The sequence below is a fragment of the Sciurus carolinensis genome, chromosome 5 (genome assembly GCF_902686445.1).
Source record: "Sciurus carolinensis chromosome 5, mSciCar1.2, whole genome shotgun sequence".
Classification (NCBI taxonomy): Eukaryota; Metazoa; Chordata; class Mammalia; order Rodentia; family Sciuridae; genus Sciurus; species Sciurus carolinensis.
Genome location: NC_062217.1, coordinates 42,821,751 through 42,843,204, shown reverse-complemented (window position 1 = coordinate 42,843,204; position 21,454 = coordinate 42,821,751). Strand labels below are relative to the sequence as shown.

General features: G+C 38.2%; 1 protein-coding gene across 1 annotated transcript in view; it reads right to left on the bottom strand.

The window, feature by feature from the left end:
• Cpb2 (carboxypeptidase B2) overlaps positions 1-1,125 on the bottom strand; it is a 53,029-nt gene extending 51,904 nt beyond the window's left edge. Inside the window, exon 1 of the mRNA XM_047552065.1 lies at positions 1,011-1,125. Coding sequence (XP_047408021.1) covers positions 1,011-1,084 — 74 coding nt within the window. The 5' untranslated portion in view covers positions 1,085-1,125. The remainder of the gene's footprint in view (positions 1-1,010) is intronic.
• Positions 1,126-21,454: the final 20,329 nt, after the last annotated feature.

Genomic DNA, 21,454 nt, shown 5'->3' with positions numbered 1-21,454 from the left:
GATATTTGACAATCATATTGAACAAAAAGGAATCTATCAACTCTTCAGTAATCATATACAGACACAGCTTCAGGCCCATGATGTAAGCTCCATTCTCTGAACTATTGTGCTATGATTATTTATTCAGAAAAGAGTTTTTGGTAGAATTTTCCCTGCTTCTGATACGTTCTTTGTCATATATCCCTTCTGTCTTTGCTATTCACAAAAATTAGGGGAGGGATCCAACTCAGAGAGATAAATAGAAAAGAAACAGATCATAGAAGCAAAAGGGAAATACAAAAGAAAGAAAAAGAAAAAATAAGACAGTTCCAAAGGAAGCAATATGATTTTTTAAAAACATAAAAATTGTCTAGTTGGTAAAAAAAAAAAAAGACTAGTTGGTAAAGTTCAACAATACTTGTACCCTGAAACTATTCACTCCATGTATTATATAGACTCTAGCATGAGTTATTTGTGTTCCTCTAGGTAATTTATGATAGAATATCTAAGGGAATCACTCTTCTAGTCAAATATAAGAATTAGATATATTCATGTATGCATTCTTTAAAACATAGCTATTGTTCCTTTCATATTTCATGCATGCTCCAAATCTCCTACTTAATAGCTTTACCCTCTTCTCCATCTTATGGACAAGAGAAAAATAAATTATTATCCACATTTAATTCTATATACAAAGACAGGAAAAATATAAATCTTGTGATCTGATAGGGTCCAAGTAATTGCCTTTATAAAAGATTCCATGTCATTATTCTTCATAGCCACTGAATATGCTTATCATCCAGGATTCTCCCATAATAAAATAGATCCAGAAAAGAAAAAGATACTATATCTAACGATAGCCTGTTGTACTGAAATCCACTTATTTGTCAGGGCAACTTGAAAAGTGTCCAAAAGAGATGGCCCTCAAGCTTTAACGTTTTATTCCCCAACCCACTACACTGACTCCATTCAACAAGAGACAAGAAAGCAAGGAAAACAGCTCTGCACAGTGTGGGATTCTAGTGAGTTACCTCTGAAAGGCAAAGCCATGCTGCTTACAGAGGAGGATGACAGCAATGAGGACTCCAATGTGATGAGGCTTCATCCCAACAGAGATTTGCTGTAAACAGAATTCTCTGAGAAGAAGGGCCCTGAGAGCCGATTGTGCAAGTCTTCTTTACATACGAGTTAAACTGTAACAGCATGTTCCCTTTCATTCCCGTGGCTCAGTCAACTTAGCTTCCATTTTTACTCCCTAAAAGAGAAATGCACATTTGTGTAGTTGAGTGATTGTTTTATACCTGAACCTTCGGAAAGAAAGTATGATGGGACTAGTCCTTAGTTTATGTTGTCTAGAGAATGTTTAATTCCTCAGGGGATATAGGACCAAGAATAAAAGGTTGGTGATAGCCAAGGATCCTGTCTGATTCATTTCAGAATCATAGCCATTGATCATAGCCCATGTTGAGAGAGATCTCCACCAAACTACTAAAACTGTCTTCCTTGCTTCTTTTTTTTTTTTAATTTTTTCTTTTTTCTTTCTTTCTTTTTTTTTTTTTTTTTAAGTTTTCAAGCTCTAATGAAGATGTGAGAAGGTGGGTGGTGGTTCCCAAAATTTGTGGCTAATTTAAGGCTGAGAATCGAAGCTTATGTGGAGGATTATAGAATCTCCATTCAAAAATATCTTTCCTTTTTTTTTTTTTTTTTTTTTTTTTTTTTTATTTTGAAACAGGGTCTTGCCAAGTTGCTCAGACTGGCCTTGAACTTGTAATCCTCCTGCCTCAAGCTCTGAAGTAGCTGGGACTATAGAACTGTGCCACCATATCTGGTGCTCAAAAATACCTTTCCTTTCCTTGTCCATATGGAAAGAAAGGCCCACCCAGAGCAAGGAACACCATGTCATGGGGGCTGGTTTGAGCAACAGAGACATCAGGTAGCTTTGAATCACTTTTATTTAAGGAGGGGTCACCACAGTAGCCATCATCTAAATCAAGACCCACTACCTATCATTTCGAAGATGTCGTCAAACTAAGTCTAACCAAGTGCAAAGCCATAGCCGTGTTCTAAGTGGAGAGAATCTTGATACCCCTCCCCACACTCCCACTGGTAAATGCACTTGAATACTCTTGAGGTCAGAAGGCAAATTTGCAAAATAAACAGCCTGTCCACAATGAATAACTGAAAAAGAAAAGGGGGAGATTTCAAACTTCTCCCTCTGAGATTCAAAATCAAACAAACATAATGGATTGAAGTGACCCCCACTGAAATGACTTTTTATATAACAAAGAAAGAGAAATAAGAAAATGTATCTGTATCTACTCATATGTGGAGAAAGAAACACAGGAAGGGTAGACTGGAAGTCAATGGGACCAGTTACCTATAGGGAAAAGAGGAGGGACCAAGAACTGAGTAGGAGGGATGGGGGAAAGGACAATTCTATGAGTAAACCTTTTTTACTAATTCTGAATTGGAGAGCCATGTTAAGTTTTCACATATTCGAAGCAAACAAATTTTAGAAGGAATACAAATGAAAGCAAATAAATCTGTGTTTCAGATGAAAAACAGTCACATTGAAGGAAAGAGGGAGAAACTAACCCAAGTAACTTTTACCTTTTTTATTTTTTAATGCAAAAGGCAACTTTAGGAGATCCAAGATGGCGGACTAGAGGGAGGCTGTGTTCCTTGTCACTTCGTAACTCAGGTTTCAAGCAGAGGATATCTGTTTCTTGGTGAGGCAGTTTTTGCTGCTTATCGATCCCCTGCTGTTTATCCCATTTGTCTGCTGTGATCACCTGCAGTCTGCCAGCATATTGACGTCTTTTTTGAGTGCAGATTGTTCACTGTCAGGCACCTATCATCCGCCATTTGCCTGCCTCTCACCTGTCCATCGCCTGCCCTTACACCTATCCATCACCCAACGCAGGAGGTTCACCTCCCGATCATCCGACAACAGTCAGCAAACTGATCACTACCACCAGTGGAGCACCAGCTGCCTGCTGTTGCCTGAGTTCACTGTAACAGTACCTGCAGGTTTGATTACACGTGGCTGCCGCCATTTTGAGACAATAGCCAGGACCTGTAGGAACCCTGACCGGACTGACTGAGCCCCGTCTCCAGGATCCCTCAGCCTGACCTATCACTCCCTGCCTCTGGGGCCCTCACATCGTCTGACTGCTCCCTGCCGCCAGGACCCCCAGACCAACTGACTGCGCCCTATCACCTGGACCCCAGACCGACTGATTGCACACAGCCTCCAGATTCCCACAACCACACCAAACACACCCAACCTCCAGGACCCCGGCCTGACCAACCGCACCCCACCTCCAGGACCTCCAGCTGACCACGTCCACACCCTGAACTGCAGCTCCCCATTTGCCAACACATTTGGAAGCCAGAGCAGCCATCTTGGATAATCCTGGAAGCTGTAGCTCTGATCTTTAGGTGGGGCAAATCCCATCCTGAGATGCCTGCTGGAGACTTGAAACTCATTGTCAGCTACCTCTCATGCATCAGGCGACTGAAGACTGGGAGGTTTCATTACTATATGACTGTTATACTGTAGATTTTCTTTTTTCTCCTTATTGAAAAATTTTAAGTTTTTATTTCTCTACTTTTCTTGCTCTCTTTCCCTTTTGTTTACCTGTTCCCTCAGAGTCTCTTTCTCCCTTTTTTGCATGCTAACATCCAATTTCTTTTGATTACACTCTCACCCTTTCTATTATCTAGAACTTCTGTATATTCTTTGCTTATCCCATCAAGAGCTACATTCTATATTCCTCTTCATCCTCTTTGTCCTCCATTAGAAACTGCACACCTTATTGTAAATCTGTTTGTTTTATTGAAGATAATATTTGAACTCATTCTGTTTATTATGACAATATTATTATTGTCCTCATAGGGGCTATTTGGTCTAGGATTGCATACTGTCTGAATTGGGCACAGCTAATATTGACCTCCCCTTAAAGAAAGGGTTTTGGAAACCTATAGGGCCACTATAAGCCTATAGGGGGAAATCTGCAATACCCCAGAACTGCACTGCTAGAGGGGAAGATACATAAACAACATGAAAAAACAAGGGAAGAAAATGATCCAAACAAATCTAGATTCTATATTAATAGAATCCAATGACAGTATGTTAGAGAAATGTCAGAAAAGGAATTCAGATTATACATGATTAAAGATGATTCGTGAAGCAAAGGATGAGATAAGAGAGCAAATGCAGGCAATGAATGATAATACCAATAAGCTGAAAGAGCAACTGCAGGAAGCAAAAGATCATTTCAACAAAAAGATAGAGATTCTCATAAAAAACCAAATAGAAATCCTTGAAATGAAGGAAACAATAACCCAAATAAAAAACTCAAAGGAAAACATCACCAAAAGACTAGACCACTTGGAAGATAGAACCTCAGACAATGAAGACAAAATATTTCATCTTGGAAATAAAGTCACCCAAACAGAGAAGATGGTAAGAAATCATGAACAGAAACTCCAAGAACTATGGGACATCATGAAAAGACCAAATTTAAGAATTATTGGGATTGAGGAAGGCACAGAGATACAAACCAAGGGAATGAACAACCTATTCAATGAAATAATATCAGAAAATTTCCCAAACCTGAAGAATGAAATGGAAAATCAAATACAAGAGGCTTACAGAACACCAAATGCACAAAATCACAACAGATCCACACCAAGGCACATTATAAAGAAAATGCCTAACATTCAAAATAAAGATAGGATTTTGAAGACTGCGAGAGAAAAGCATCAGATTCCATATAGGGAGAAACCAATACAGATAGCAGCAGACTTCTCAACCCAGACTAAAAGCTAGAAGGGCCTGGAACAACATATTTCAAGCTCTGGAAGAACATGGTTGCCAACCAAGAATCCTGTACCCAGCAAAACCTTCAGATTTGAAGATGAAATAAAATCCTTCCATGATAAACAAAAGTTAAAAGAATTTACAAATAGAAAGCATGCATTTCAGAATGTTCTCAACAAAATATTCCATGAGGAGGAAATAAAAAACAACAATGTAGGTCAGCAAAGGGAGGAACTACCTTAGAGAAAAACCACTCAAAGGAGAAACCAAGCCAACTTAAAAACCAAAAATTAGTCAAATGACTGGGAATACAAATCATTTCTCAATAATAACCCTGAACCTTAATTACCTAAACTCATCAATCAAAAGACATAGACTGGCAGAATGGATTAAAAGAAAGATCCAACAATATGCTGCCTGCAAGAGACTCATCTCATAGAAAAAGACATCCACAGTCTAAAGGTGAAAGGATGGGAAAAAACCTACCACACACATGGACTCAGTAAAAAAGCAGGGGTTTCCATCCTTATATCAGATAAAGTAAACCAAAGTTAGTCAGAAGGGATAAAGAAGGACATTTCATACTGCTTAAGGGAACCATAAATCAGGAAGACATAAAATAGTAAATATTTATACCCCAAACAATGGTGCATCCCTGTACATCAAAAGAATTCTTCTCAATTTCAGGAATCAAATAGACCACAACAGAATAATTCTGGGTGACTTTAACACACCGCTGTCACCACTAGATAGATCTTCCAAACAAAAACCAACCAAAGAAACCATAGAACTCAATAACACAATCAATAACCTAGACTTAATAGACATATATAGATATTCCATCCATCAATGAGCAGATTCACTTTCTTCTCAGCAGCACATGGAATCTTCTCGAAAATAGACCATATGTTACGCCACAAAGCAGCCCTTAGGAAATGCAAAAAATTTGAGATACTGCCTTGTGTTCTATCAGATCATAATGGACTGAGAGTAGAATCAATAACAAAATAAAAAACAGAAATTACTCCATCACCTGCAGACTGAATAATATGCTATTGAATGAAACATGGATAACAGAAAACATCAGGGAGGAAATAAAATTCTTAGAGGTCAATGAGAATGATGATACAACATATCAAAATCTCTGGGACACTATGAAAACGGTACTAAGAGGAAACTTCATTGTATGGAGTGCATTGCAGAAAAGAATGAAAAGCCAACAACTAAATGACCTAACATTACAGCTCAAAGCCCTAGAAAAAGAAGAACAGAAAAAGAGCAAAAGTAGTAGAAGACAGGAAATAATTAAAATCAGAGCTGAAATCAATGAAATTGAAACAAAAGAAACAATTCAAAAAATTGACAAAACCAAAAGTTGGTTCTTTGAAAAAGTAAACAAAATAGACAAACCCTTAACCACACTGACAAAGAGGAGAGAGAAAACTCAAATTACTAAAATTCATGATGAAAAAGGAAATATCACGACAGACACCACTGAGATACATAACATAATGAGAAACTACTTTGAAAATCTGTATTCCAACAAAACAGAAACTACCGAAGACATTGACAAATTTCTAGAGACATATGCTCCTCCCAAACTGAACCAGGAGGACATACACAATTTAAACAGATCAATATCAAGCAATGAAATAAAAGAAGCCATTAAAAACTTACCATCCAAGAAAAGCCTAGGACCAGGCGGATTCTCAGCCAAATTGTACAAGACCTTCAAAGAAGAACTCATTCCAATACTTCTCAAAGTATTCCAGGAAATAGAAAAGGAGGGTACCCTACCAAACTCATTCTATGAAGCTAATATCACCCTCATACCCAAACCAGGAAAAGACACATCAAGGAAAGAAAATTTTAGACCAATATCCTTGATGAATATAGATGCAAAGATCCTTAATAAAATATTGGCAAATCGTATCCAAAAACATATTAAGAAAGTCGTGCACCACAATCAAGTGGGGTTCATTCCTGGAATGCAAGGATTGTTTAACATCCATAAATCAATAAACGTAATCCATCATGTCAATAGACTTAAGGATAAGAATCATATGGTTATTTCAATTGACGCAGAAAAAGCATTCAACAAAATACAACACCCCTTCATGCTCAAAACACTAGAAAAAATAGGGATAGTAGGAACATACCTGAACGTTGTAAAGGCTATTTATGCTAAGCCCATGGCCAATATCATTCTTAATGGAGAAAAACTGAAACCATTCCCTTTAAAAACAGGAACAAGACAGGGATGTCCTCTTTCACCACTTCTATTCAACATTGTCCTTGAACCTCTAGCCAGAGCAATTAGACAGACTAAAGAAATTAAAGGGATACGAATAGGAAAGAGTAACTTAAGCTGTCACTATTTGCTGATGATATGAATCTATATTTAGAGGATCCAAAAAACTCCTCCAGAAAACTTCTAGACCTCATTGATGAATTCAGCAAAATAGCAGGCTATAAAATCAACACGCATAAATCTAAAGCATTTTTATATGCAAGCGATAAAACATCTGAAAGGGAAATGAGGAAAACAACTCCATTTGCAATAGCCTCAAAAAAAAAAAAAATACTTGAGAATCAATCTAACCAAAGAGGTAAAAAATCTCTACAATGAAAACTACAAAACATTGAAGAAAGAAATTGAGGAAGAGCTTAGAAGATGGAAAGATCTCCCATGTTCTTGGATAGGCAGAATTAATATTGTCAAAATGGCCATACTACCAAAAGTGCTATACAGATTCAATGCAATTCCAATTAAAATCCCAATGATGTACCTTACAGAAATAGAGCAAGCAATCATGAAATTCATCTGGAAGAATAAGAAACCCAAAATAGCTAAAGCAATCCTTAGCAGGAAGAATGAAACAGGGGGTATTGCAATAGCAGAACTTCAACTATACTACAAAGCAATAGTAACAAAAACGGCATGGTATTGGCACCAAAATAGACAGGTAGATCAATGGTACAGAATAGAGGACACGGACACAGACCTAAATAAATACAATTTTCTCATACTAGACAAAGGTGTCAAAAATATGCAATGGAGAAAAGATAGCCTCTTCAACAAATGGTGCTGGGAAAACTGGAAATCCATATGCAACAGAATGAAACTAAATCCCTATCTCTCATCCTGCACAAAAATCAACTTACAATGGATCAAGGACCTTGAAATTAGACCAGAGACCCTGCATCTTATAGAAGAAAAAGTAGGTCCAAATCTTCAACTTGTTGGCTTAGGATCAGACATCCTTAACAGGACTCCCATAGCATAAGAAATAAAAGCAAGAATCAATAACTGGGATAGATTCAAACTAAAAAGCTTTCTCTCAGCAAAGGAAACTATCAGCAAAGCAAAGAGAGAGCCTACAGAGTGGGAGAAAATCTTTGCCACTCATACTTCAGATAGAGTACTAATTTCCAGAATATATAAAGAACTCAAAAAACTCCACACGAAGAATACAAATAACCCAATCAACAAATGGGCTAAGGAAATGAACAGACTCTTCACAGAAGAAGATCTACAAGCAATCAACAAACATATAAAAGAATGTTCACCATCTTTAGTAATAAGAGAAATTCAGATCAAAACTACACTAAGATTCCATCTCACCCCAATTAGAATGGTGATTATCAAGAATACAAGCAACAATAGGTGTTGGAGAGGATGTGGGGAAAAAGGAACACTCATACATTGCTGGTGCAAATTAGTGCAGCCACTCTGGAAAGCAGTGTGAAGATTCCTTAGAAAACTTGGAATTGGACCCACCATTTGACCCAGCTATCTCACTCCTTGGCCTACACCCAAAGGACTTAAAATCAGCATACTACAGAGATATAGCCACATCAATGTTCATAGCTGCTCAATTCACAATAGCCAGATTGTGGAACCAACCTAGATGTCCTTCAATTGATAAATGGATAAAGAAACTGTGGTATATATATATAATGGAATATTACTCAGCTATAAAGAATAATAAAATTATGGCATTTGCCGGCAAATGGATGAAATTGGAGAATATCATGCTAAGTGAGATAAGCCAATCTCATAAAACCAAAGGAAGATTGATCTCACTGATAAGCGGATGATGACACATAATGGGGGATGGGAGGGGGGCAAGAATGGAGGAAGGAGGGACTGTATAGAGGGAAAAGAGGGGTGGGAGGGATGGGGGGAAGGAAAAAATAACAGAATGAATCAAACACATTACCCTATGTAAATGTATGACTACACAAATGGTATGCCTTTACTCTATGTAGAAACAGAATCAACAAGTATTCCATTTGTTTACAATAAAAATAAATTTTTTAAAAAAGGCAACTTTAAAGAGTTGAGAGCTTAAATACACTGACAAATTTTTAGCAAATTTATGCCAGATGTTTTGCACTCCATGTTTCCTTGAGAGAACACAAAAACTAATGCATTCTGAGCATTTCTTCTTGCTGGTGTGACTTTTAAGAATTTCCTTTAATGAAGATGTATGAACTGTAAAGTCTATGTATCTAACATTAACTTTATTCTGCCCCCACTTTCCACATACTAGTTTAGCTGCATGTAGCACTCTGGAGTGACAGATGTTTCTCTGTCTTTTGGCATCTACTGTCCAATGGCAGGAATCCGCTGTCGGGATTATGGTTCCCTTTGCAGGTGAGCTGTACTTGATGACTTTTAAGGGATTATCTTTATACTTGATGCTTCTCAGATCCATTACTCTGGTCTAGATGTGGACTTACTTTTTTATTATCTTGCTTAGTACATAGAATGGAGTTTTGATCTGAGGATTTAGATATTTCTGCAATTTTAGATGCATTTTTTAAAATTAGGTGTTGTATCTCTGCTATTATCTTGTCGGGTCTCCCACTGGAGTTCCTTGATTTCTTCAGGTCTTCAGGATTTTAAAAACTGTAATATTTATCTCCAGGTGCTCAGCTCTGAGTGAGTTTCTCAGCACTATCTTCAAATTCACTAATCCATCCTTGGAGGGCAATTTAATCCACATAGACAATGGAGATGTTTTTAAAAAGTATTTTAATGACTATATTAATGTTTCATAACTGATTCTTTTTCATGTTTACCAATTTTTTTTATATCAACATTTTAAAATATTGCTATGGCTCTGGAATGTCTCCCCAAAGCTCCTATTTTCAAAGCATGATCCTCCATGTAGCAAAGTTCAGAGGTCCCTTAGACAATGATGAGGGCTCTGACCTTATCAGTGGATGAATCCAGCAAATATTGAATGACAGCTGGATGAACTACTGGGTGGTAATTGTAGGCAGGAGGGGCATGGCTGGAGGAAGTGGGTCGTTGGGTTTATGCCCTTGGGGACCCTGTCTGTCCCTGGCCCCTTCCTCCACCCATCCCCAGTCTCTGCTTCTCAGTTGCCATGAACTGAGTAGCTTTCTTCTGCCATGTCCTTCCACCATGTTTTCTGTCTTGGATTGAACATCTGAAGCTGTGAGTGAAAATAAATCTTTCCTCTTTTAGTTATTCTCATCAGGTACTTTGGTCACAGTGATAAAAAGTTGACTAAAACAATTATTTAAAACCATTTTATTGTACAATCTTTTATGGATAAGATTCTTTCAGTTTTCTTTCTTTTTTGTTTGTGCTGGTGCTGAGGATCCAACCCAAGGCCTCATGTGCGATACTTGGGCAAGTTCTATTTCCACTGAGCTATGTCCCCAGTCCCCCTTTCAGATCTGTGGTTGATAATCTTGATCATACTTATTTTAAAGTCTGTGTCATACCACTCTATAAAATTAATTGTATTTGGGGTAAATTCAAGATCTGAGTATTGATTTTTTTAGCCACCTTGTTTGAAATTTTTTTCTTCTGCGGTTTGGAAAATTGGCTTGCAGGCTTATTTGGAATCAGATATCTTCTTTGGGGTAGGAAGTTCTCATCTTTTGTTCCTCTCCCTCTGGGCTCCTGTCTCCCTGTTTTGCACATGCTCTCAAGCAGCTGCTGAACTTCCAATCCAGAACCCTGACTTGTGCTGGTTTTTGGAATTCCTAAATCATGAAAATATTATGACTTTCAAAGACTTGACTTCGTTACTGTCTTAGTTACTCATGGCTTAGTTACTCCTCTATCTCCTGCAGACCAATGGCTACTTATAAACCAGTCCTACACAGCACAGAGCTGCATTTTTGTCCTTTTTAATGAGGCACATGCAGTGAAATGCACAATCTATGTACAACTTGATTAGTTTTGAAAAATGTGTATGCTTGAGTAACCCATACCCTATCAAGGTACAGAAAATTTACAGCACCTCAGAGAGTTTCCTCTTATCTCCCAGTCAAGCTCCCCTTAACTCCAGCAGCCACTGTTGAAAGCCCATCACCATAGATTAGTTTTGCCTGTTCCAAAACTTCATGGGATTATAAGATATGTGCTCTTTTATTTCTAGCTTCTTTTGTTTAGCCTGTTTTAAAGATCCTTCCATATGTTGCATTGACCAGTAGCTCGTTCCTTTTTATGGCTGACTAGCATTCCATTTTAAGAATATAATACTGTCATTATCCATTTTTCTATTAATGGGCACCTGGGATGTTTTCAATTTGGGACTATAATGCATACAGACATTATGAGTGTACTTGGGATAAGGTTTTTATGGATAAATGCTGTCATTTCTCTTAAGTAAATATCTTGGAATGGTTTGCTGAGGAATGGGGATGTTTGATTTTATTTGCAACTGCTGTAACTTTTTACAAAGTAATGAAACTGTTTCATGCTCTCACCAACAACATATTAGAGTCCTAGGTTGGTTTATATTCTTTCAAGCAGTCTTCTTCATTTTAAGCTATTCTAGTACATGTCTGGTGGTCTCTAATTTTGGTTTTAATTTACATTTCCATAATAACTAATGTTGAGGAATTTTTTTGCACTTATTGGTCACATTTTTGTGGGAAAAAATGTAGCATTTGTTCAAATCAAGTGTCCAATTTTTAATCACATGGTTTGTGTGTACTACTGATGTGTGTGAGTTATTTATATATTCCAAAGTTCAGTCCTTTTCCTGGTATACATGTACACACACACACACAAACACACACACATAGTAAATGTATCTTCCTTGAAAAGTTCCTTTTTGAAAAATTCAGTTATCTTTTTATTATTAACTTGTAGGAGTTATTTATGTATTCTGAATAAAACTGCTTTGTCAAATATACATTTTGTGGATAGTTTCTGACACTTCATGGCTTGCTTTTTTTATTAATGTATTTTGAAGAATAAAAGTTTTTAATTTCATTGAGTCCAATTTATCAATTTTTATTTAATGGTTAATGCTTTCTGGAAAGCATTGGTTAAGAAATTCTGAACAACTCAAGGTCATGAAAATGTTCTTGAAGGTTTATATTTCTGGCTTTTACCTTTAGATTTATGATTCATCTCAAGTTAATTTTGTGTGTTATATGAGGTAGGGATTGAGGTTTTTAAATTTACTTTAAGAATATTCAGTTGTTTCAGCACTATTTCCCGAAAAGACCTCCCTCCTCCCATATGGAATGCTTTGTCACCTTTGTAAAAAGTCTATTGACTCTACATTTGGGTCTACACCCTAAGTTTGCAGTGATTTTTTTTTTTGTTACAGCAATAATAACTAGAATAGCTCTGCTTTATTTCTTGTTCCATTTCTTTCCTTGTGCTTTAGTCTGGAATTTTCTACTGACCTGGCTTCAAGTTCATCTATTCTTTTCCCAGTTATTCCAATTTGCTGATAAATGCATTGAAAGAATTCTTCATTTCTTATATTCTCCCTCTCTCTCTCCATCTATCTATCATATATTTTATTTCTGACCCTTCTACTTAGATGTTTGTGTTGAGTTTTCCTCTCACCATTGCATTTTCCCATCTGTTCATGCATGTTGTCTGTGGCAACTCTGCAACTGGTTCTTTTGACCATTTCCTCCCTTGAAGATGGATCACCTTTCATGCTTTTTCACATGCTTGTAAATTTTTCTTGAATGACAGATATGATGTGAGAAAGAATAACATGTACCAAAGTAAATAGTATCTATGCCCCCGAAAGGTCACATATTTTTCTCTGGAGTCATCAATATGAAGGATTGAGTCAATCTAGGTGGGTCTGGGCTTTGATGTTATTTTTATTAGATTTTATTTACCTCAGACTTCAAATAATTTGCAGGCAGGACCAAATCCTGTCCTGATCAGGTATTGGAATCCGACTATCTGTAAGGTTTGTCTTAGATTTTCTTCCCTGACTACAACTGTCAGCAGACCCAGCATTCGTGTTCCATATGAGGAGTCTTTCAGCTCTCCTGCCTATCCCCCATTCACAGATAGGCACTGCCTCCCACCCAGTATAAGACCTGGTTTCACTGTGGAGCTTCTCTTTCCTCCCCTGCCCTGGCCCCAGACATTAGTATCCTTGAGTACCTGAGTCTCAGAGATGTCGTCTCTTAGACCTTCTGACCCTTGCCTGGGCAGATACTACTGTCTTGTACCCAATCCAAGACTCAGAGTACCTTTGGCATTTGTAATGGTTAATTTTATTTATAAATTCAACTAGACCATGGGGTGCCCAGATATTTGTTTAAATATTATTTTTGGACGTGTCTGTGAAGGTTTTTACAGATAAGATTAGCATTGAATGTGGGTGACCTCATTCAATCCATTGAAGGCCTGAATAGGATAAAAGACTGAGGGAGGAAAAAAACCAGTCGTCTCTGAACGGGATATCAGTCTTATACTGTTTTCAGACTTGTAGTGGGACTGGAACTTGCACATCAACTCCCCTGGATCTTCATTTTAGTAACTGCAGATTCTGGCAATTCTTAGCCGGCACAACCACATGAGTTGATTCCTTATATTAGCTTCCTGTTTGTGTGTCTCTCTCTCACACACACACATACACACACCCCTACCTGTATATGAGTATAAATCTTTTCATGTCTATGTCTAGGTATCTATCTATATCTCCTATTAGTTCTTAATCTCTGGAGAACCCAGACTAATAGAAGGTTATTCTCAATTTCCTATTCTGCTCTTTGACTTTGGCAGACCCAAAATATTGTGCCTCAGACAGGGTCTCTTTCTGCTCTGTTGCCTAGCCCCCAATTTTGGTTCATTCGTTTCCTTTGCACTGTCAATTCTCTGATGGGCTGTAAAAACTATGATTTGGGAGGTTATCCAGCCTATTTATTCTCACCGTTAAGGTGGGAACAACATTTGTGTGCAGCTTTCCATATCCTAAGCAGAAATAAAAATCTGGCAGCATTTTTTTATTGATTTTTTTTATGAGTTGGGAAAAATGCAGTCTGGCACCAAGCTTGTCCCCAGGACCCACAGCAGTCACACACTGGGTGCCACTGCCTGCCTTGCGCCTTCAGCACCTGACACTGTTCTGCATCTTTGTTCCATTTGTTGTACTTGAGATTTCTTTTCATTTTCTGTCTTTTAGGGGTTAGTCCTTTAAAATTGTTTCTTTGAAAATATCAGGAATATTGATAGCCCTGTAGTCGAGCTTATTAAGAATAAAAGAAACAATGCACACATTACCAATATCAGGAATGGAAGAGGAAAATTCCTATAAATTCTAAAGATATTAAAATACAATAAGGAATTACTATAAATAATTTATGCTTATATATTTGATTAGCTAGATGAAATGGACCAATATTTTGAAATATGCAAAGTGTCAAAGCTCACCCAAGATGAAATAGAAAACAAGGATAGTCCTGTATCTATTTAAATAATCGAAGTCACAGTTAAAAATTCCTTCTCCAGTCAATTCCAAGATTATATTACTTTACTGGTGAATTTTACCAGAAATTCAAGGACAAAATAAAAATAATTTTACCCAAAAATTTAAAGTCAAAGGAACCCTTCTCAACTTACTTGATGAAGCCTACATCAATTACCCTGACACCAAAGATTGATAAAAATATATGAAGAAAATACTACAAATCAATGTACCATATATACATGAATATAAAAATCCTTAACAAAATTAACAAATTCCATCTAGCAATGTATCCAAAGAATATGTCATGAACTAGGCTTGGTGGTGCATGCCTGTAATCCCAGTGGCTCAGGAGGCTGAGGCAGGAGGATCATGAGTTCAAAGCTATCCTCAGCAAGAACAAGATACTAAACAACTCAGTAAGACTCTATCTCTAAATAAAATACAAAATAAGGTTGGGGAGGTGACTCAGTGGTGGAGTGCTCCTGAGTTCAATCCTTGGTACTGCCCCTCCCCCAAAAAGGTTCATGACCAAATAGGATTTACTGCAATAATGCCAAGTTAGTTCAACATTCAAAACCAATTAAGTAAATTCACCAGGTCAACAGAATAAATTTAAAAATCCACAGCTGGAAAAAGCATTTGACAAAATTCAGCAGTCTCTTACGATAAAATCTCTCAGAAAATCTGGAATAGTACGAAAATCTCTCAATGCAAAATGTGAAAACCTACAGCTGACATTAAACTTAACCTGGTTGCCTGAGTGCTTTTCCTTCAAGTCTGTTAATGAAACAGAATGCTCACTACCACAACTTCTCCCTCCTCAACCCACAATACTGGGATTGAACGCAGGATTGCTCCACCAGTGAGTTACATCCCCAGCTCTTTTTATTTTTATTTTGAGTTAGGGTCCCAATAATATGCTCAGACTGGCCTCAAACTTGTGATCCTCCTGCCTCAGCTTCCAGAGTAACTGGGATTACAGGTGTGCACCACTGTGCCTGGCTCCACTCCTACCATTTCTATTCAGCACTAAGTTGGAGATCTTAGCCAGTGCACAATGGCCAGCAAAGGAAATAAAAGTTAGACAGAATGAAAAAGAAGTTAACCTGTGTTTTATTCACAAATGACATTATCACTTACATAGGAATTCCCAGTGAATATACAAAAATGTTATTAGAACTAATAAACTTAGCAAATTTCAAAAAGCCAAATTCAGAATATAAAAATCAGTTATATTTCTATATACTATAACAAAGATAAATTGAAAATGAAGTAAAGTATACCATAAAAACTGTCAAATTCTTAAAAACTAAATATTTCCAGTTTGTGCAAGATAAAAGCTTAAGAGAAATTAAGATGACCTGTATAAAATTATACAATTTTAATGGATCAGAAGACTCTATGTTGTCTCTGTGGCAACTCTCTCCAGACTAATCTTTAGCTTCAACATGATTCCCAATCATATTTTCAGTGAGCTCTTTTATAGAAATTGACAGACTTATTCAAATGTTTTGTTCAGAAATACTTCTCCATGTGTCTCTTGCATTCCTAAACATATTGTTTGGAAGACCAACAAGTAAGATCCTGACCATTATTTACTGAGGCCATTTCTCAGGTTGTTTTGTAAGTGAGCAATTTTGAGGGATGAGTTAATGCTTCACTCTGGGACAAAAAGTCAGCTCGCTTAGTTTGATTTAAAAAAAAAAAAAAAAAAAAAGGACTCCTCAAACCCAGTGTTTCTCTCTTGCAGTACAACCATTGCATGTGTGGACATCTATCTGGGCTCATGTTGACATGGCTCCCCGCTGCCAAGTCACACAATTGGTCTACTGGTCCCTGCCGAGAAGTGACAGCAGAGCAATGGAGCTATGGAGCAGTGGAGTGGCAGCCCAGGTGGGTTGGAACCCAAGGGGCAAGAACTGTTGGTGGCTTTGTGGAACCTGCCACACAGGCAAGGAGAACCAGCACCCACTCGAGCCAAGGCACACCAACCTGTCATCTTTCGACAGCCAGGCCTGGGCACCATGTAGAGATCTGCTGCAGAAGCCCACTCCACACTGCGCTGCAGCCCCATCCCATGACCTCAACCTCCTGCTCCCTGACCTGCCCCAAGAAAATGGAAGTGGGGCACACTTGAATGAAAGTTGGGATTCAATAATCGATCAATATTGTTAATATGTTTCCAAGCCCTAATTAGCATAAGTTTGGACCAATAGCAGTAAAATCAAGTGATATATAAATGCCTAGATAAGTATACTCTGATGGAGAAAACCTGCTATTGGTCCTTTTGCACTGCAGAGTTCTGTTCCTGTTCTTCAATAGATCCTACTGTTGCATATATCTTGGTCTTCAGAGTTCATTCTTTGAATTCACAAGAACCAGAAAGAAGAAAAAAATTGATGGTGAGCTGATGGTGTCTCGGGAAATGAGGGTTGAGACACCGAGATCTAGAAGCAGCCCAGAAGGATGATTCCCAAAGTCTGAGCCCTGAGCACAGCAGGGCCTTTACTTTTTTACATAAGCAAATTTTGTGTACATCAAGGCAAGAAAGGTGGTTCCATTCTACTGGAGTGTGCATTCTACATTCCTTATATGGGTACAAGCTTGTCAACAGCCTAGGTACTCTTAGCTCATACAGCTTAGGAACTTTTACTGCATTAAGCCTAAAGGGGATTGTTCTGTCCCCATTGCTTTGTTTCCTGCTTCTGCTCCTGCAGTTATCTTTTACAGGTACCTGTTAGCCACTACAAGCCTCTATGGTTAAATGTCAGTCAGCAGAGCTGCTGTGTGTCAGTGCACAAAACCACCCCTCAGTTCTTAAACTGCTAAAGTTCCCATTTTACTCTACCGTAATGGGGTCTGCTGCAACATTGGAGGGCATAGCCCACCACTGAGAACTGCACGTGGCCCACAGAAGCAGAAAACTCCAGTCTCACCTGCTAGCAGAAGCACAGAATCAAGTTTCATATTAAAACTGGTTTCACTGTTGCAATGCCCCATGCACTTGGGGATGGGAACAAGGGAAACTGATGCAGATGATGATGCTTATGCTTGTTGGACTACGAGTAGACCTTGTCATAGACCTCAGAGTCCTAAGTTTTCTGCCAGCATTCAAATAGTTATAGGCTATCTTTTTAGCTTCTAAGTGGAGTAAAATCAAATCCAGGATATAATACTCAATATGAGGTTCAAAGTTTCTAGTTTAGCCAAAATAATTTTGAAAAAATAAACATTGGAGCATTTAAATTTCCTGGTTAGAAAACTATAATATTTAAGTCAGTGTGGTATTGGCATAAGAATAAAGAGACTAGAAACAGATATTAGTGGGACAAAATAGTCCAGAAATAGACTCATACATATAAGATGAACTGATTTCCAATGAATTTGCCAAGATAATTCAATAGGAAAGGGATAGTATTTTTAGCAAATGGTACTTTAAAATATGATATCCTTACGCAAAAGAATTCATCTGGAGCCATACCCTGCCCCTTATAAATAATTCAAGATGGATCTAACACCTAAATGTAAGAGCTGAAATATTAAACTTCTAAAAGAAAACATAAGAGAAATTTTTGTGGCCTTCTGTTAGACCTTTTGGGGTATGGAGTTAGATCTTTTTGGGTATGATACAAAAAGCACAAATCAAAAATTAAAAAGTTGAAAACATGAACTTCATAATTAAAATCACTTGCTCTTTGAAAGAAACTGTTAGTAAATGAAAAAATAAGTCCTGGACTGGAAAAAAGCATTTGCAAAATACATATTAAGTAAGGAATTGTACCCCAAATATTTGAAGAACACTTGCAAATAAAAAAAAGACAAGTCACCCCAGATACTACCAAAGAGTAGCCCCTGCTCCAGCTTTCTTGGGCAGGACTAGCATTCCAGGCAAACCCACTTCCATGCTCAGGAAGCAAGGTGGCTGGTGGACTTGTTAAGAGCCAAATGCTGGAGAGTTAGGAGACCAGAGAGTTTGCCTTTGGTCAAACTGGAGGAGCTATGCATGTGAGTAAAGGGAGGAACCGAGGGACCATCCCAGCCGCTTTCTAAGCTCCTTCTGCTTTAGGGAACTCCCACCTCCTCTCCCTGAAGGCTACAGATTGCTCCATCTTGGTTCACTTTGAGAAAAAGGAAACTAAATTCAGTAAAGTCATTACACACTTGGCCAGCTGCATGATCCTTGCCCTATGTATGCCTTGTCCCAGCTCTGGACTTACTGACTACCCTTAATTATCCATGCCCCACCTGATAGAGAACAAGGTCACTTCCCCCAACTTAACACTCTCTCAGCAGGAAGCAGCTTGGAGATGTCACCACCCATTTTTTCATAAATGTGGAAGTAGAAATTGACAGTGGGGAAATGTAACAGTGATCCACTTTTTGCTTTGAATTTAGCCCTTGCTGCTCTGCCACTGTGACTTATTTTTTAAACAGACATGTTTCTCTTCCTTTCTCTCTTTCTCCCTCTCTAATCTCAGGGTGTGTGGGCAGACAGGTTACCTTTCTTCCCCATCCTAGGCAGAGTTATTTGTCCTTGAGCACACGCCCACCACAGGAACAAAGTAAAGTAGACTTAGAAATGGTACCGGAAGATCTAAAAAATGACTCTCTCCCAAATTAACAAGTGAGTTACAACTCTGACAGAGAACAGGTGGAATATCCCTTTTTAAAAATTCCCTGTTCCTGCTGGCAGTCTTTGGGACAGTCCCTGTGTTTCTCCTTTGCTAGCAAAGCAATAAAACGTCTTTTTTCTTTTCCTAAAAAAAAAAAAAAATAGACAAGTAGATAATACAGACACTACCAAATACACAAATGACCAGTGACCATATCCTCAACGTCTTCAGTTGTTAAGGATATGTTAGTCAACTTCTCATTGCTATGAGCAAAATTCCTGACAAGTGACAAGAACAACCTAGAGAAGGAAAGTTAATTTTTGGCTCACAGTTTCAGAGGTTCACTCCATGGTCAACCATCTGCATTGCTCTGGGCCCAAAGCGAAGCAGAACATCATGGGGAAAGGGCATGATGTAGGAGTGTTGCTCTGCTTGTGGTGGTCATGAAGCAGAGAGAAAGAGAGAGAGATAGAGAAAGTGAGGCACCAGGGAAATATAAACCCCAAAGGAACACCACCAGTGACCTTCCCCCTCCAGCCATGCTCCACTGCCTACCATTACCACCCAGTTTCCATTCCAAACTATTAAGTCATTTGATCTCATAATCTAATTATTTCACTTCTGAATATTTCTGCTTTAGGGAAGGAGTTTTTGAGGGATACCTCATATCCAAACCACAACAAAGGAAATGCAAAATCAAACTACAATTTGCAATCACATTTCCCTGGAATGGCTAAATTGAAAAAGGCTGAGCATAGGAAGCAGCAATGAGGATGTGGGGCTACTTGAACTCTTGTGAATTGCTTCTGAGAGTGCAAAATGATCCAGTCACTTTGAAAAGTGGTTTGGTGATTTTTTTTTTATAAAGTTAAATATATACTTACCATGTGTCCCAGAAGTTCTTTTCCTAGAAATTTACCCAAGTGAAATAAAAATGTTTGTCTATGAGAAGAACTGAATGTCAGAACAACTGAATGTTCAAAAAGCTGAATGTTTGTAGCAGCTTTATTGTAATAGTAGAAGAAAAATAGCGAGACAATCCAAGTGTACAACAAATGGGCAATGATTAAGCAAACTGTTGTATATCTATATAATGAACAGCTATGAAGCAGTAATAGAGAACAGACCACCCTGCTATACTCAACAAGACAGGAGACCCTCAGAAGCATTATGCTGAGTAAAACTGGCCAGATATTAAATGATTTCTATTTCATAATTCCATCTATATAACACCCTATGAAGGGAAAAACCACAGGGACAGAAAATAGGTTAGTTATTGCCAGGAACCGGAGTTGGGGCAAGGGTGAGCCTACAGGAGATACTGTGTGTTGGGTGGAGGGGTTGGAAATAGTTCTTATTCTGATCGTAGTGGTAGTTGCTCAAATATAACCTGCCCAAAGTCCTCAAATTTGACGATTTTATTGCTTGTGAAAACAAAGAATGGAAAGAAGGAAGAGGGGGTGGAGAGAGGAAGGGAGGAAGGAGAGAAAGAAGAAAGGTTCTTTCTTTCTTCTAGGTGCCTCTCTGTTGATTCCGGCACTTCTGGCATGAAGTGAAAAGGACATAGAAGATGGTCTCCATGCTTGGCTGTGAAATCGCCTGTCACCCACAAGTCCCTTGGTTTCTTGAAAGTGTAGCAGCTTCTTCTGAGAAAAATGAGGTTAATAATTTGCTATGGCTGAGAGCAGTTATGAGGATTGAATGGGGACCATTGGAAAGTAACGGGGAAACCAGGTGCTGAATATGCCCTCTTCATATTAAGAAGGTAAAGGAGGAAGGGAGTGAGCAGAGGTCAATGTATGCTTTGCTTGGATCTCATCTAGCTCACCATGACCTTGGGAACAGCTAGTCTTCTTTCTCTGCTATTTTCTGAGAGATGGATTATAAACTACTACCACAAAAGGCAATCTGGTCTCAGCAGATCTATGTGATTGAATCATACCCCCAGGACTCAGCTAACCCATACATCAGTTCTCTAGCCAATTTGGAATATTAAGTGACAAAAATTATATGGCAAATATTTTGTGAAGAGCCTAAATTCTCTGTCTTTATTAAGGTTGTACTTATGAAGCTAACCTCTGTGTTGAATGGTGTGCCTTGGAGTTGCTCTCAAATTGGAGCAGCTTGAGAGTAAGGGCAAATGCCATTGTGACCTTGGCTAGCCTCAACTTGGATGTGCAGTCCAGGATTATTGTTAGAGAAGTCCCGAGACAGTCAATTAACCTAAAGTCCCTTTATTATGAGTCAAGTACCACTCAATTTGCAAGTTTTCCTCTCAAAATCATTCAGTCATTAAAGCTGCATGATCTTGG